The 17981-nt window shown below is 42.1% G+C and overlaps 2 protein-coding genes across 5 annotated transcripts in view; one reads left to right on the forward strand and one right to left on the reverse strand.

Annotated features, from left to right (window-relative positions):
- gjc1 (gap junction protein gamma 1) overlaps positions 1–17981 on the reverse strand; it is a 797916-nt gene that overhangs the window by 700189 nt on the left and 79746 nt on the right. The gene's annotated exons all lie outside the window — the stretch shown is intronic.
- setd1a (SET domain containing 1A, histone lysine methyltransferase) lies at positions 725–17891 on the forward strand. Of its 3 annotated transcripts, none has more exons than XM_044050432.1 (21): positions 725–1018; positions 1998–2142; positions 2250–2348; positions 2444–2714; positions 2868–2998; positions 3149–3405; positions 3863–5555; positions 5970–6962; positions 7327–7494; positions 9109–9193; positions 9278–9420; positions 9807–9843; positions 10668–10851; positions 10972–11015; positions 11169–12460; positions 13032–13389; positions 13573–13754; positions 14118–14228; positions 14629–14748; positions 14923–15060; positions 16007–17891. In XM_044050432.1, exons 2-21 carry the CDS (start codon positions 2005–2007, stop codon positions 16178–16180), a joined length of 6618 nt encoding a protein of 2205 aa, XP_043906367.1. In that variant the 5' UTR covers positions 725–1018; positions 1998–2004; the 3' UTR covers positions 16181–17891. The 3 variants fall into 3 exon arrangements, with proteins under 3 accessions (XP_043906367.1, XP_043906368.1, XP_043906366.1); XM_044050433.1 differs by having other exon boundaries at positions 725–990; XM_044050431.1 differs by having other exon boundaries at positions 725–2142.

A 17981-nucleotide genomic window follows, 5' to 3' on the forward strand; every position in this document is an offset into this window, starting at 1 on the left:
TGACAATAAGCACAACAAGCAAGAGAGGAGGTGCCTCTGTTTAGACTCATCACATTTGAATAACATTTGATAAAATAACAGAAACTGCCCATTCAAACAGTACAACATATGACAATAACAATGAAAACTACAGAGGAAAAACATACATAGAAAATATGATTATTCAATATGATACTGATCCTGAATCCATCTACAACATTAAAATACTGAATATGTGCAGGCTTAGGAGTTTGAATCCAGTGGCCTACTTGTTAAGGGACCATTTTAACATTGTAAAGAATACAATTACTTCCACTGTTGCAACTGTTGTGTTATGTATATTTAGACTATTATCAATATATAAATAGCAAATCACTCACTATTGATTATATGTCTGCTGCATAGTAAGCCTGTGTGATACACAAACGTGTATCATTTTTACTCGGCTGACTTGTCACAGATCAGCCTTTAGGGGGCGATGTGCACACTTTCTTCAGCTTGGATTTGTGTAAGCAGATTCAAACATGTAATAGTTACAGAAATTAAACCATAAAAAAACCCCAGTAATATATTCTTTTAAGTAGCGTGTTCCTTAGATGTTTCCTAACGCGTTCAGTGTTGTGTGTCGATATCAACATTTTCTTTTTGGTGATATGACTTGAAGAATGTGCCGTTCAGAAATCGCATACTGCGTTTACGTGACCTGATGGCGAACAGGCGAGGCTTTCAGGTTGGTTCTGCGATGGCCACTCTCTCATCACTGTTTGGGTTTTAAGGCGAAAACAATGGCCTCGTCGCTCCGAGTGACGTGTTTTTGTCCATACCTCGTATCGGAATGATAGCGGTTTTGTTTTAGCTCATCAGTTTTGCTCTAAAGCAGGGTCAGATATGCACCGTTTGTGTTAGCGACTCTGTGTTTTTCTTGTTCGTCTCCCAGGCCTGGCCGCCGCTGCCTACACTGTAGCGGCGGGGTTGCTACTTTCGGATGAGCGGGCAGTAGCTCTCGAAGAGGTGGGGTCTGAAATTAGGCGAACACGAGGTAAAAGAAGCCAGCAGGGCGGTGAAAGAGAGACGCATAAACACTAATGCTACTCACAGAACACCATGGATGTGGACAAAGTGTCGACAATGTCAGAGTTTTGCCTCCTGACTGGGTGTTCTTGCTAGTTAGCATTAGCTAATAGCAGGGTTAACTTGCTTTGGCTAAGGCGAGATGTGCAATAAGTAATTTAACATGCATTACCGTGGGATAACGTAGGGACTGTCGGTATCGCTGGTCTCAATAAATTATTCGGTGCCCGAATTAGAGTGCATTTAAATTGAAATGTGAACCAGTGTTTGTAAATGGTTACTTTGTATTTTGTTGCCGCACTTTAGCTTCTATGCTATCTGCAGTTTGCTAGCTGGTCAGTGACGTAACGCTGGTCATTGTTTTGACAGAACGCAGCATCGTCACTGAGGGTCGGTATACAGTTTTCAGGCTGGACACAGTTGACAATATGGCACAGAAATACTAAACGTGTTAAAACATTTTTCATATTAGCCTGTACCCATATGTATCACGTTAAATAGCAGTGTGGTTTGATTTATGTTCGTGCAAGTTGTAATTGGGTTCTTAAATTTGTCTTTGCATAGAAATCATGACTTGTTGATTTATCTGCTGTCGTTATTTCCCCCCTACATATTTCAGACATCAGAATACTTGGCTGTGTTTGAACATTATCGCTGCTTTTTCTCAAATGCTTCCGATTTTTATACTTATTGAAGTGTTCTATCTTAGGAAATACATTGATATGGTAGAGGTAGATAAAATGTAAAGAAATACACACACAGATGATAAACAGATTTTTTTCTGGAAATGCACACATTGCAGTCACCACAGCATTCCTGTTTTGTGTACCTTCAACACATCTTATTTAAGAAAGCTTCGCTACCTGTAGTGAGGCTTTGAGATGGTTTGTGTTCTTAAACGGTAGCCGCCTGACTGTCAATAATCATGGATATCCTTTATCTCTCAGTTGTAGGATGGATCCAGACGGTGGGGCAGATTCACAAAAAGCTGTCAGTTTGCAGTGGAAGAGCTACAAACTCGTCCAGGACCCTGCTATAAGGCGGGTTGCACAGAAAATCTACAGATATGATGGAGTGCATTTCAGTGTGCCAGTAAGTTTTTTTTTTTTAAATTTATTTACTGTTTCTATCATTATTATCTATGACAAGTTTGCGTGTAAAAATGTCACTGTACACTACAGCCTGTATCATTTCTCCAGGACTCTGGATTTCCTCCTGTGGGGGAACTGCGAGATCCAAGACCCCGAAGGCTATGGTCCAGGTATACAGAACTTTCCCTGCCAGTGCCGAAGTTTAAGGTGAGAATACCTTGTCAACATTTCACACATCCCACTTGATATACTTCTTTGAATGACTAGATCTTTTCTCCGATCTTGCTTGATTTAAATTACAGCTTGATGAGTTCTATGTGGGTCCCATACCCCTCAAGGAGGTGACGTTTGCTAGACTCAATGACAATATCAAAGAGCCTTTCTTGGCTGACATGTGTGCCAAGTTTGGTGAAGTGGAGGAGATGGAGATCCTGTTTCACCCCAAAACTAGGAAGCACTTGGGGCTGGCCAGAGTGTTGTTTACCAGCACCAGAGGAGCTAAGGACACTGTCAAGCAGCTGCACAACACCTCTGTCATGGGTAACATCATTCATGCCCAACTGGATATAAAGGGTGAGCTAATCCTTATTTAACATATTGTCATGTACATGCAAGGTTACAAGTTGTTTTGACGATACTTCATTATAAGTAGGTACAGCTTTATATATGTGATTGGATTCCCTCTAAGTCTGTATTAATCTCTGTCTGACTTTTGTCTTCATCCAGGTCAGCAGAGGCAGAAGTATTATGACCTAATAGTTAATGGGTCCTACACTCCCCAGACAGTGCCACTGGGAGGCAAGGCTTTGACAGACAAGCTCCCTCCTCCAGCTCCAACACAGCCACAGCCTGACACGGTATATTATAATTGCCACATCCATTATGTAATGATCTAAAATGTATGGTAATGTCTGTAAAAATGCATTTATTAACTTAATTGTCATCTCCAGGTTGCTTGAGTTATGGTATTGTAAGAGAAAAAACTTAATTTGCCTCTCTCTACACAGTCATCAGAAATCAGGCGGAGGCTCTCCAGTGAACTTGCAGTTTTGGCAGCAGGGGTCCAGGCCCTCACATCAGGAAGCGCTACTCCATGCTCTGCTGACACCGGCTTTAGTGACCAGCGCTTGGACACACCTCCCTCCACCATGTCTGGCCCCTTCACTCCAGGCTCCTCTACTTCGACTCAGAGTGGTGGAGGAACACCTTATAGTTCCAGATCTGGGACTCCTTTCTCTCAAGACTCGGGTTATGCTGGCGGCAGGTTAGATGTTGACATTTTTTAATATTATTATTCAGATCTCTTTCGTGTAAACTGAGGCATCATTTGTGCTTTTTCTATTCATTGTTTGAGACCTCCAGTAATGTGTTCACAATTACTTTTGCTATTTAATTACAGTTTTGATTAATAACTGCTACTAAAGCTATATTCATTTAATATGTTGGTATAACTTGAAGTTTAAGTTTAGTTTAATAGTTGCATGGACAGTAAGTGGTGCACCAATGTGTATAGCCATGAGATGACAGTACAAGTATTTTAATGTAGCTACTATTTTATCAAAACACATCTTTCAAGTACAGCAGTTAGCTCAACCGGTAGTGGTGGCATTGGTAGCACATGGAAAAACAGTTGGATTCTGTAACAAGTGTTTTGTAAAGGTTAATCATCTTCTATTAGAAGATGATAGCAGTTAAAAATCTTTTGAATTTATCTCTTACAGACATACTGCCTTCAACACTGGCACTTCTGGCAGTGGCTATCCTCCCCAGGACATGTTACCATCCTCCTCCTCATCTTCTGCAGTCTCGTCCACTGTTGGAGGATACAAAATGTCTCGCTATCCTGAGGATGCACAGGAGCCTTCAACTTACCATCGTGGTCGCCCTATGTACCCCCCAACAGCATCATACCGTCCCAATGAGCCACCATGCTATCCCCCATACCCTAATGTGGCAGGGCCTGGGCCACACATGGGGCTTCACTCCTCAATGCTCCCACCACCGCTTGCCACCCAATATGATCAGCCCGCAATGTCAGAGAGGGATCGGGACCGTGACAGAGACTCAGTTGGGCGCTATGGTGCAGGGGGGATTAATTCCAGAAGGTCATCTTACCATCACCAGCAGGACACAAACTCTTCCTCAAAGTATCATACCCATCACTCCCATCATCATTCAGATCGCAGAGATGACAGGGGGTACCGTCGAGACAGCCTGGGCTCTCGGTCAGGTGAACATAGTCACCAAAGACACCGCAATCACCACCATTCTCACAACCACCATGGCAGCAGCAGTCGAAGAAGGAGCAGCCACGACCGGGACAGAGATCGGGACAGAGACCGAAATCGAGATAGAGATGGTGACTACTCCAACAGCTCTGACCCTAGATACAATTCCAACTCTTACCGATCTTCTTCTAACAGCATGTCTCCCCCACCCTCATCTTACTCTGCATACCCCTCGTCCAAAGAGCCCACCCCAGCCCCTCCGCAGGGAATGGACGCTTCCACCCATCAAGGTGGCTCAAGCCTCGCAGAGAGAAGCTCTCTGCCTTTGGCAGGCGCTGACAAAGACTTGCAGACTGGTCTTCCCAGTGCTCTGCCTCCACCTCCTCCACCACCACCGCCCCTACCACCAGCCTCTGTTATTGCAGCAGCTGTAGCTGAGACTCTTGGAACAATGGACTTTAGCCAAGATAGTCCAGCTCGGGAAGAGCAGTGGACAAAGCCCAAACGCCGTCCCAGCACCCCACCAGCACCTCCAAAGACGCCGCCGCCTTCCTCTCCGCCCCACCCCGCCATAACGTCCTCCTCCACCTCCCCTTCGTCCACCTCACTCCCCCATCACCTTCCCTCTTCCCTCAGCTCCCCTCAACCTCCACAACGTGACTCCTCCTCACCAGAGCCAGATTCCACCAATGAGAGTCTACCGTTTGCCTACCATAGTAGTAGCCTTGACTCGCGTATTGAGATGCTCCTAAAGGAACAGAAGGCAAAATTTTCTTTCCTTGCCTCTGATGAGGAAGATGAGGAGGAGAGGAAAGAGGAGAAGCAGAGGGGCCCACGTGGGGATAGAGGAGAGGGAAGAAGTGGGTCAGGTCATGTAACAGCGGAGCACACTGGTGGTAATCAGGTGGGAGACAATGGGGAAAAGGACCACAGGAGGAAAGGGGAGAGAGACAGAGGAAATAAAAGGGGAAAGGGGGGAGAGGGTCGGAAAAGTCCCACTGTACTTAACACGAACACACCATCCTCTTCTACCTATTCTCCGCACATCCCACCTCCAGAAGAAACCCAGTCCCAGGTTGCTCTTGATGGTCCTGGGACTCTGCAGGAGGAGTCTTCACAGGCCAGATCAGCTGATACACGGAACAGGACAGGAGCACACACACCACCTTATAATGGGCAAAGTCAGGTAAGATTAAGATGAAAAAAAATTTGTTCTACCTATTGGTTTTTAACTTGCATTTTTGTGATGGCATATTTTTTGTTCTTACATTGGTCTGAACTATTCAAGCTTTCAGAAATCCTCTGAAGCCAAGACACAAATGTTTCAGTCCTCCTCAGCACTTATCTTCATCAGTATTATCACTCATATAATGAACAACAACTCTAAAGCATATTTCGGTGAATGGGCACATATTGGCAGCTTTATTATTTTTTTGCATAAACTTGAATGGGATGTCATATGTGGGGTGTTCATTTCTTTGATAAAAGTAACAAACTATTAAAGGTATATTTGTCCCATGTTTTAATGCATGGATAATATCATTTTATAACTTATGTGGGTTTTTTCCAACTTAAATTGGTAAATTCTGTTTTCTTTCAGTCCTCCCCTCATTCCTCAGGGGAAGACATGGAAATATCAGATGAGGAGGAGGAGGAGACCACCATAACAACAGTGACGACCCACCAGCCCTCACTCACCTCAGGTTCCTCACCCTCTTCATCCCAGGCTGCTATGCCTTCACAGACAGCTGACCCTTCATCTTCACCCGCACCCATCTCTGACTCTGCACAGCACTTTGGCACCTCCATGCACCCTCCCATACCCTCCTACCCTCCTCATTTGCCTCCTCCTCCTCCCCCTGGATATTCCCTCCAACCCCCACCTCCCCCAGGGATCCCTCCCATTCCCCACATGGAGCTCCACCCTGAATATGCTCCTCCCATGCCCCATCATATGTATGACTATGCCACCTCTATGGAGCTAATGAATCAGTATAGCGGCGGAGCTCCTATGTCTTTCCAAATGCAGACACACATGCTAAGTCGCTTACACCAGCTACGAATGTCAGCATCCAATGGCACTCCAAGCCCTGGTGAGGCAGCCACTGCTGATTACACCTCATACCACCTCCATTCTATCCCACCAACCCACACACACCACCCCTACATGGACCAAGATGGTAGTGGGGCGGGTGCTCATTACGACCAGGACCACCGCTACATGCCCCCTCATATGCCTTACCCCTATCCTGACCCCCACAGCACTCAGATACCACCCCCTCCACACCATGGTATCCCACCCCCTCATACAGGCTGGCCTCCACATGTCTTACCACCACACTACCCCTCATACATGCCCCCACCTGGCTATGGCACCATACTTCCCGGGGATGGAGAGGAGTATAGGGCTCCAGGGGAGGAGATGCCTATACTGGCTGATAATCCACATGAGGCCACAGTGCAGATGGTCCTGGCCAATTTAATTCAGGAAATGAAGAACATCATGCAGAGGGACCTGAACCGCAAGATGGTGGAAAATGTTGCCTTTGCAACCTTTGATGAGTGGTGGGAAAGGAAAGAGACTAAGGCCAAGGTAACGAAAACTAATCAAAACAATGCTTAAAAAAAAGAAGGCATTCTGTCAAATTTAAAAAAAGTGTGTCTTCACTGAAAAAACAGTTTTACTGTAATATCATTATCCAAATATTAGCAAATAGACCTTTTTTTGTTTTCCAAAGATAGCAGTGGCGTGGTTTTATCTTTCTGAACGGATCAGGATTTGTCATGCTTGTGTAAGATGGAAATAGCAATAAGCAGGTTAAGATCAATACAAATTCAGAAAGTCTTCTGGATCCACTGGATCACAATTAAAATTTCAGGTGCCTGTATTTCTGAAATATAGAATAAAAACAAATGTAAGATGTCTGTGATGAATAATTTTCAATATCCCTGTCTAGCCCTTCCAGACAATGGTAAGAGGGGTGTCTGCGATACGGGATGAAGAAAAGAAAGAGGAAAAGGTCAACCGTCCACGGGAGCCTCACACATCTCTGGTGGACTGGGCAAAGAGTGGTGGCATGGAGGGCTTTTCTCTCTGCGGAGCGTTACGACTGCCTTCCTTCAAGGTGAAAGCACAACACTTATACAAACCAAACTGTGCATTGATAAATGTATACACCTACTGATAGTCTAAAATTACACTGAAAATCTCCTGAAAATAATCATAAAACAGGCTCATCGTGAACTCAATTTGCAGCCATTGTTTCATCTGTTATAAAAAGGCAGCACGACAGGTGTCCAGTAGAGCAGTAAAACAAAGTGAATCTCTCAACTGCTTTTCTTATCAAAAAAGGTTCTGTTTTGATTTCAGCCCATGTCTTGACTCAAGCTTTTTAAGATACCAGTACAGAGAACCTACATTCTTTGCAGAATTTGGATCTGTGAATCAAGAGCATGATAAGGTGTTCCAAAAGTGATCACACCATCAGAAGATCAAGAACACATGAAATGTATTTATATGTTATATTATAAGAGATAAAAAAAACAACAACTTAGTCATCTCCACATAATTGGCTACATAACAATGCCAGACTCAAATCAGCTGAAGTACTGTTGACAGAAAGCTGTATTGTGATCTTGGGACAAACTTGAAACAAACAGAAAAACAAAACAAAAAAGACAGTAGATTACAACAGCAACACATTTCCCTCGCACAGCAAAGCATGTTATGTTCAGGTGCATCCTATCAAACCCAAAGAAAACAAAGAGACTTTCACTTACTGATTTCGGAGCTTCCTCTGGTTAATGGGAGGTTCAAAACTTATTTTCGAATCGATTAAACTTCTTTAATCTTCTTCGACTGGAAGTTGGGGCCAGTCCAACTATGGCAGGCACGTCCAATGGAGGAATAAGGAGTGGCTGATGAAGCAACAATACCAAACCAAGTTATGTTTTGTGTTGAGTGTTGACAAAATTTAGTTCATTGTGAACTGTAGCAGGACCAGTTCCGACCTGGTATAAACCTGGTATAAACATTGATATGATCATCTTCGGACTGTTCATATTTGTCCCGGATGCGTCTCCTCTGACTTCATAATCTGATCTGGACTTCGCCTCCATTTACTAAAATACACACTGACATCATATGAGTTATGAGAACACATTTTTATTTTTATCGAGTCTCACGTGTGTGTATACGTGTGAATGGAGTGAATGGACAAAATTTGAGAAAAAAGACTTGAGAGGAGTTAATTAAATAGTAAAATAAAAGTCTTATGCTTCCGTAACATGAAATAAGTTTAAACCCTTAACATAAATCACTGATGATAGGTGTAAATATTGTGGCAGTGGCTGCTAATCAGTGAACATATATGCTGATTAGTGTCAGTATACACTAACAAGCAGTGCGTAAGACAAATTCAGCTGAGGAGGTGGGCTCTAATCCATCCCAAGAGTGGCTTGGTTTTCATGCATACTCAGGAATGTGGTCACATTTGTCCTCAAACAACCTCCTAATGTGGTTTCCGCCGCTGAAATGCACTTATTGTAAGTCGCTTTGGATGAAAGACATGTAATGTGATATAATGTAATGTTCCAGGTCTGAGAATGCATTGAGACCCTTTGGACCTATATTTGATCAGGCCGTGATGAGATAGTGAAGGTCTGAACAGGGTCTGTGATGGGCCTCCAATGTCCAGGTATAAATATTAACAGAATATTCTTGATGTCCAAATGTGCAGGTGAAGAGGAAAGAACCTCTGGAGCTTGAAGAGGGAGACATGAAAAGGCCACGACCCTCGACCCCACCAGATGAGGATGATGAAGGTTTGCTGAGCTGATGTTCAAAGTTGTTTTTCCTTTTAGCGTTGGACTTGAAGGCCTACATGTAGCTGTTTATTTGATTTCCAGCTGCTGATGGGAGAATGCAACAAGTGGACAGGCATGGAGCTGAAAGGGACAACAAAAGGAGGAAAAAGAAGCCAAGAAATCGCAAACCGTGGGAGCTCGACAGCGAGGGAGAGGAAACATCAGATGGTTCCTCGACTGAAAAGGTATGAGCTATTTGATTAGTCTTTTTTTTTCTCAGGAAAGAAACATACTCATAAATCAGCTTCAAGAATGCCTGTCAAATATATTCATCAAATGGCAAAATGACAAAGGTTTTGTCCTAATGGAGAGTTAGTCGTTAGATTTATTTTATTTGCTTAGTTTTAACATTTTGAATTCTGATGTTTTTAATATGAATTCTGTTATTTTTACACTCATTATTCACCAGATGGAAGCGTTTTAACCATGAACTTTTTTTAGTGTTTGTTTGTGTTTTTTATTTTATTCTGAGCTGTAATCAATTGTTTTTTCTTGACAAATAATTATATTTTTTTTTTTTAAATTGCATTGAATTTCAGTGTTGTAACGACAACCCCTCTTTTATTTTTAGGAGAATGAGGAAGAGGAAAGTGAGAAGGAGTCTGATGGTAAATCACAACCAGTACTCTCTTTAATATTAGTCCATTTCACCTTAAATATAACTTAAACTGTTTTTTTACACATTCACTGGCCACTTTATTAGGTTCTGCTGTTGTATATGCTTCATGGTTTGATTTGTGTGTTCAGAGATTGTTCTTTGCATACCTTGGTTGTAATGACTGGTTATTTGATAACTGTTACTGTTGCCTTTTGAACCATTCTGGACATTCTCTGACCTCTCAAATCAATGATGCATTTTGTTACACCCAGAGAACTGCTGCTAGCTATTTCTCTTCTTCAGACCACTCTCTGTAAACCCCAGAGATGGTTGTGCATGGAAAACCCCAGATTGACAGTTTCTGAATTATTCAGACCTGTCTGTCTGGTAACAACCATGCCCCACTTGTGTTATGTTTGAACTTTAGCAGCTCATCTTGATCATGTCTACATGTCTATATCCACTGAACGGCAATGTGATTGGCTAATTAGATATGTGCATGATCAGCCAGTATAACAGATGTACCTAATAATGTGGCACGTGAGTGTATGTCTGTGGACAAATGTTGTCACCACAGTAGCATGGCATGTGTGCCAGGTTCAATCACAAAACAAAACCCTATAGTAGTTTAGTTGAGACCAGAATGGCCTGTATGTCTTTTGTGTCTCTGAGAAGCATCACTCACAAAGTAAAGGATGGATATTGATTAACGTTTCTGGGGATGTAGGTTATAGCCATAGGAAGAAATCCAGATTGTGTAATTTTACTGGGAACCAGAGCAGCCTTGATGGATGTTTGTTATACCAGTTATGTCAAATATCCTTTTCTTTTCAGATGATGCCCTTAGTGTTGATAGTGATGATGAGAGCCTCTCCTCATCTTCTGAGGGCTCTTCATCTTCAGCATCCTCATCTTCATCTTCGTCTGAGGATGAAGAGGAAGGGGAGAGGGCTGAGAGTGGACCAGACAGCATGGATGAGTCAACCATGGACAGCACAACAGAGAAAGAGTATAATAGGTATAAAGCTCAGTGTCATCTTTCATATCTCAAATAGATTAAAAATAACTGCCTTCTTTATTTAATAATGTACAGGTTGCCATGTGATTAATGCTGGTTCCAATTAATTGTTTTCTTCAGGGAAAATAATGCAGCTGCTGTTCCAAGGGCAGATGTCAAATCAGGTGTGTTAATGTTATTCATCTAAATGCACAAAGCACAAATAAAAAACTTGCAAACAATGAAACACATATCAGATACTACACAGTCAACTTACACACGTTGAACAAATAGTGTTCTTGTTAAGTTTGTTTTATATATTTCAACATTTCTTTCAGGTGAAGCCAAGGACAGCAAAGCAAATTCAGCTACAGCACCTACCAAGCGGCCACCATCGCCACCATACCCACGTCCTTCTTCCCCCGTTGTACTCTTGCCCCCTCTCAAGAAACGCAGGAAAACAGTCTCTTTCTCCACAGATGAGAATGACAGCAAAATGCAGCTGCTAAATGCAACACTATCTTCATCTCCCTCACAAGCAGTGGGTGATTCTCTCCTCCTGTCTCCTGGTGGGCTTCAAGACTTGCCAAGTACTACTGCCCAAACCTCCTCTAATCGTCCCACTCAAGGCATCCAGCTGCTTCCCTTTGCCTCAAAACCAGGTGAAGGCAATGCCCTCATTGTGCCTCCACCTGGAAGAACTCAAGATTCTGATGAATCCAAAAAGGGACCCTATGTTTCTCCCCAGACCACCCCTGTCAAATCCCCTGGCAAACGAGGTGCAGGCAAAGACTCCCCGAAATCTTCCACTCCTCCTGTTATGGTGTGCCGCACTGTGCAGAACCTGCCATTGGATCATGCCTCTATGTGCAGGATGGCCTTTGAGGAGGCCCCTCCACCTCCTGTTAGTAAACGGTCCAGAGGCAGACCTCGGACAACCAGCTTGTCCGCATCATCCTGTCACTCTCTCAGAGAGGAAGATGAGGACGAGGAAGAAAGAGAGCAGAGGTTAAGACTCAGAGAGCAGCTGGGGGCATCCAGCCTCTTGCAGCTGGCTTCAGCTTCAACCACTGATCTGTCTGTGTTGGCTGATGTGGCCTCAAAAATGGACCATGATGCTGGGGATTCGGAGGAGACAGAGACATCTGATGAGGCAGAGGAGCAGAAGATGGAAGAGCATATCTTTTCTTCAGAGTCATTGGCTTTGGTTATGAATCCAGAGGGTATAATTGTCCTTCTGGAGCACAACTACACCAAACCCCCTGTTCTCCCTGCACCGCCCAGTACCAAAAGGACTCCCACCAAACAAGACTCTTCTGTCTTGCTCCCAGCAGATCTCAACAGCATCTCTGGCGTGCTTGAGGCGCCAGAGGAGGTTATTGGAGAGGCATTAACATCCAGGGGAGATGCGGGGGAATCCTTGTCTGCAGTGGGGCTCCCCTCTGAGTCTGAGGATGTGGCCCAAGCTGTAACGCCATCATCAAAGAAGAAGAGCATGATTGTTAAGGGTTATGAACATGAAAAAGATGAAAGCAAAAAGAAGAGAAGAAAAGACAAAGAAAACATTGAGGTCCATCCCACAAAAAAACAGGAGCAGCCAGGCAAGAAACAGAAGAAGCGGAAGCTAGAGGTTAGTGTAAATGTTTGTGGATGTGTTGAAGGAAACACATTGCTATACTACGGTCTGATAGGTGATGGTTAAAGATTTAGGAAAATGTCTTATCTGTAACTTTTAGGTAGGTAAATTAGGTATTCTATGCCTGTGTTGAGAACATGCACAAATAGTGATAAGTACTGACAACCTGCTATTGATAATTGATTGGTTTCTTCTGTTTTGAGAATGGTGATACATTTTGCAAAGTGAACACACTGTACATTAAAATGTATATTTTTTTCCAATTAACTTTATAAACCTCAAGCCATAGCCACATTATGTACGCTTGTGTAGCGATTATTTCTTTATTTTGAGACTTGAAAAGCTTGAAAGCATAAAACAGTTAACATTTTTATATTTTAGATGCTGTATAGAGGTTTTTACAGCTGCCTGTCTCACTAAATGTTTAGTCTTGCATGCATTGTCTGTGCATGTTTCCAAATATATAATAAAATATATCATGGTTTTGGGTTAGGTTTTGTTTAGTTAGTTAATAGTTGCCTTAATTCACAGTTTGCTGTAGTAATCCTACTCTTTGTCTGCACAGGAGTCCGAATTAGAAGAACATGTGGACGTGGAGGAGCTTGAATCTGGCGAGCTCTCAAGCTCAGACACGGAGGATGATATTATTGAGGAGGTGAGGAAGAGCGAGCGTCTCTTTTTGCAGGAGGCGGGAATAACGTCTTCCCAACGCTCAAAGAAGCCGGTTCCAGCACCTGAGCCTCCTCCAGCCCTGAAGTTTGATATTCGCAGTGAGTTTGAGCAGATGACCATCTTGTATGACATCTGGAACTCGGGTCTGGACGGGGAAGACTTGGCGTTGCTGAAGAAGACTTATGAGAAGCTGCTACAGGATGACCACAGCTCTGATTGGCTCAATGATACTCACTGGGTCAGCCACACTGATATCCTTATCAATGCATCAAACGTGCCTGTGATTGCATGAAAATTAACCTGTCATCAATATCCACAGAGATTTGTGATTTATAGTCAGCAAGTAGCATGTAACATGGTTGTATTTAAATGGATAAAGTTTGATATGTTCATTATGTGGTATCCTGATATTGGCCTTGACCGTTAAGTTGCACTGACCAATTTGCCGAACCCGCGACGTAAGAAAAAGAGTACAGATAGTCAGCTTCGTGAGCATGTGACTGGTTGTGCCAGAAGTGAGGGCTACTACGCCATCAGCCGCAAAGAGAAGGACGTCTATCTGGACCTGGATCTGCCCGAGCAAGTGATACGAGAAGTAGAGAATGTTGACATCTTGGTAAGTGTACTCCTAATCTCATCTGCTGTACTAATCAACAATTTTCTTAATCTTAACCACATTTCTCTTCCTCTCTGCAATGTGATGGAAACATACTTCTGTCTATGGTTCACATAAGATCTTGCTCATTAATTTTAAATATGTTTAAAAAATGTAAAATGCTTTTGAAAGAATAAAACTTTGATTTGGACGTTTGACTTCTCACATTTAGCTCCTCCTCTTGATAAATTCAAGGTTGCTGTGCATTTATCAACTTGCTGTTAAGTGCTTTGTTGGTTCAGTCTCCTGTTCTTGGCGATATTGTAACATGTTATCATTACATTGGTTGCTTTGTAACTCTGTTTGGTGTCCGTTTCCTGCCAGGGAGTAAACCGGGTGCTATCGGAGAGACGGTCAGAGCAGCGGCGACTCCTCACAGTTATAGGCACCACAGCAGTCATGGATTCTGACCTGCTGAAACTCAACCAGCTTAAGGTACAGCAGTGTTGCCTCATGTACTCATTCATTTATACATAATTGTATATGTTGTGTGTTTTATTTGTTACATATATTCCCTTTAGTTTATAGAGTTTATAAAGTGGACATTAGCATTTGCCAACATGATCATACTTTAAGGTCAAGTGCAAAACCTCTGTCACATCTCTGAGGTATTCTAAGAGAGAGACAGACTGAGAGAGGGAAAGAGACTGCATCCAAGAAACTTGGAGCTGCAAGGTGCAGGAACAGCAGCATCAGCTGTTGAACATGCAGGCTTTGCATTCTATTGGTGGAGCACACATTTGGTGGAGCAGAACTGGTGTTTTCAGGACAAAGACCCAACAAAAAAACCTACCAAGACCATTGTTGCAATGTTGTTTTTGTTGTTCTTTGTCAGTTTCGCAAAAAGAGGCTTCGCTTTGGACGCAGCAGGATCCATGAGTGGGGATTGTTTGCAATGGAGACCATTGCTGCTGATGAGATGGTCATCGAGTATGTGGGTCAGAATATCAGACAGGTATGACTTTGAAACAATCAGAAAAAATCTGTAATAATTTCATTAAGGCAGATTATAATTGGTATGTTATGTGAAGAAAAACTGTAAATGTAATAACTTTGCAACCTCTATTTTGCAGTTAATACAATGTCAACATAAGATCAGTGAGCAAGTGATTGTGTGTTCTGTGTCCAGATGGTGGCCGACAATCGAGAGAAGCGGTACGCACAGCAGGGCATCGGGAGCAGCTATTTGTTCAGAGTGGACCACGACACAATTATCGATGCCACCAAGTGTGGCAACCTGGCACGATTCATCAACCACTGCTGCACTGTGAGTCTGAAATTCCCCAGTTTTAGATGTGGACCATAGGCTACATCCATACTTCACCGTCTTTGTTTCAAAACGCATACATTAATCCCATGATTCACCTGCCATCCACATTACCCCAGTGTTTCAGAAACCAAAAAATTTAAACGCTACTGGCTCCATTGCAAGAGGAGACAATCACCTTTCCTATTTACACCGGCATGTGTGTGTCCAGTGTACCTTACTTTTTGATTTAGTAGGATTCTAATGATTAACAGTTGGTTGATTAATTGCTGTAAACAATATAACTTTCAGAATTGATTAATTATTTAACTGACAACTCTTTTGTTGTGTCTTTTTCTCTGAACCTCGTATACAGTGTAGTTATGACTTATACCAGCAGAGGGCACACATCAACCCAAAGCTCTAATATTATTAGCAGAAGAGACCAGCGTGCTGTACTTTTCCCAGGGCATAGTGCCACAACGTGGGCAGAGGAGAGAGCAGTTACAGCCACGATGATACTGTTTTTGGATCATTACTTTCTGAATGCATTAAACAACAACCTCCTCTGGATGCCAGATATCTTGTTGTGTAGAAGAAAACAAACACTTGGCAGAGATGGTTTCTCTGCAGCCTGAGTTAACAATAGGATGACACAAGGGGTTTTTCGAAGCAACAGCCTAATTGTTTAATTAGGCTGTGTACAATATTTAAAATCTAAACTACGAAAAAGATGTGTGCATTAATTTATTGTCATTGATAATGGACTTTTGGTTTTTTTTTATTCATTTAACTAACGATGAGGGAAAATGCATTTCAATGAAAATTCTTATTAGTATGGATAGAAACTCATTTATATAAAAAAAATATGGTAGTATGGATACAGCAAGAGTTAAAGGTCACAACATGTGACTGTTATTTATTCTGGGCTAACACTTACCATTTTGCTATTCTCTTTATCTCTCAGCCAAACTGCTATGCCAAGGTCATCACCATAGAGTCTCAGAAAAAGATTGTGATCTACTCGAAGCAGCCCATTGCCATCAATGAAGAAATCACCTACGATTATAAATTTCCCCTGGAGGAGAACAAGATCCCTTGCCTGTGTGGAACAGAGAACTGCCGTGGAACACTTAATTAGTGGACGCATTTCTCTCCGTCACCTTGCCCTTCCACCCTAGTTTGCTCTCACCATACCTAGGAAACAGAGACACACACACACACACTCTTGCACTTTTCATGCCCACTTCATTCTCTTGGCAGTTTCACAAGCCAGCATGTGGCAGGGTTGGGTAACCTGTACTATGACTGGGCCTCTGCTTCAGCATTAGATCTTCTGTGGCAGTATTGGGGGACTTGTTTAGGTCATGTGTTCCACACAGTCGGGCATGAAAGGTTGTCGTATTGCCATGCCAACAAACAGGAAACAGAATTGTAGGAAGACGATGAAAACTGAGAAGAAAATAAAACCAACAAACACCAGTATTTTATGACTAAACCTGGGATCACCCTTCCTGTTTCAAATTCTCCGTGACCCCACCCCACAAATTCGCACACAGACGCACAGGAATATCTTGACAAATTCAGGGTTTTTAAAAGCGCTTGAGGAAGGCGCACTTTTCACATGACAAACTTCAATCAATTTGGTCTTCAGTTATGCAAGTTTTCCAAATGTGAAAATTGTTTTTGGAGATTTTTTTTTAAATTTTATTTTATGGTATGATAAATATATTATTGCTGTTTATAAATGGTATTATTATTTAGTTCCATTCACTGTAAGAATCTTACAGTGAAATAAGCTTCAGTGTACATACCCACTGTCCTTAGTGGCTTGCGATTCACCAGCCCCAAAAACTGTTGCTTCACTGTGTTTTGTCACAACCTTCAGTCCGTAAGAGAGCAAAGTCCCTGGAACTACTGTTTTTAACCCATCAGAAATATATGTCAGTTGTGTTCACACTAAAAACATGTTTGTTTGTTTTTTTTTTATATATGGCTGCTGAATTCTGTCTATAGGATCAGCACTTCCAAAATTGCCCTGTTTGTTTCCTTTTTGGCTGTTCCCCCCGTTTTTGTTTTATTGAGCAGGTGTCATTTCATGGTGAAAATGTTTCTAATGTCTAACTCGGTCGCTGTGTGTGCGCTACAAGTGTTTTTAAAATGCACATTTGTTTTCTTAGGTCAGGTTCATCTTTATTCCTGTGTTTAACTTGTCTTTCCAGAATGAGTATGCATTAGTGTGTATTTTATTTAAGTGAGGAACAAAAAACACCCCTTTCTCAAACATTTTAACAGCTGAAGTCTGTTTGCAGTGTCGATGGATGGAAGCTATAAATTGTTTGTGCCTGTTTGATGGATGAGCCTTGGCAGGATTGTGATTCGCTGCACACAGATGGATGTCTAAGGCCCCTGGGTTGTTGTCTCTCTGTTTTTTATTTAGTCATGGCCGTCCAAAGGTAAACTTTTAACTGGCAGAAGAGTTCTTTTTTATTTTGTTCCCTCCCAAACAGGTAAACAATTAAGATATTTCTTGTAATGAAAGCCTTTCTGTACAAAACAACCCTCTTTACTACAGGATAAAAAGACGAAAGGAAAAAAAAAACAAGTCAAAGAAGTACATGTAAATATTGTAGAGGTGTTTGTTTCTCGTAGAAACACACTGATTCCAAGCTGTAAATATGTTGTTCCTTTTCCTCTCTCTGAGGAGGAAACATGTACATATCTTCCATTCATTTATTTTTTTTATTGTTTTTCCTTTTAAGTTGATTATTTTAATATTATTTGCAATATTTCTCTTGTATTAATGCGTTGGACCCTTTATTAATGGTGCATTAAAATATTTTTTAAATAAATGGAAAGTGTATTTTTATCTGAAACAATGTTTAGTGTTCTTCTGTCAGATTTAATGCTTGAGATAATCTCTGGCATGAACAAATAAATCT

The sequence above is a fragment of the Solea senegalensis genome, linkage group LG19 (genome assembly GCF_019176455.1).
Source record: "Solea senegalensis isolate Sse05_10M linkage group LG19, IFAPA_SoseM_1, whole genome shotgun sequence".
NCBI classification, from domain to species: domain Eukaryota; kingdom Metazoa; phylum Chordata; class Actinopteri; order Pleuronectiformes; family Soleidae; genus Solea; species Solea senegalensis.

What these genes read in the sequence shown, in the direction of transcription:
- setd1a (XM_044050431.1), top strand. Translation starts at nt 2,005, where the DNA reads ATGGATCCAGACGGTGGGGCAGATTCACAAAAAGCTGTCAGTTTGCAG. An exon ending in CTTATAATGGGCAAAGTCAG is followed by an intron (nt 5,556 to 5,969) that starts GTAAGATTAAGA and finishes GTTTTCTTTCAG; the next exon opens with TCCTCCCCTCATTCCTCAGG. An exon ending in TCACTGGGTCAGCCACACTG is followed by an intron (nt 13,390 to 13,572) that starts ATATCCTTATCA and finishes GTTAAGTTGCAC; the next exon opens with TGACCAATTTGCCGAACCCG.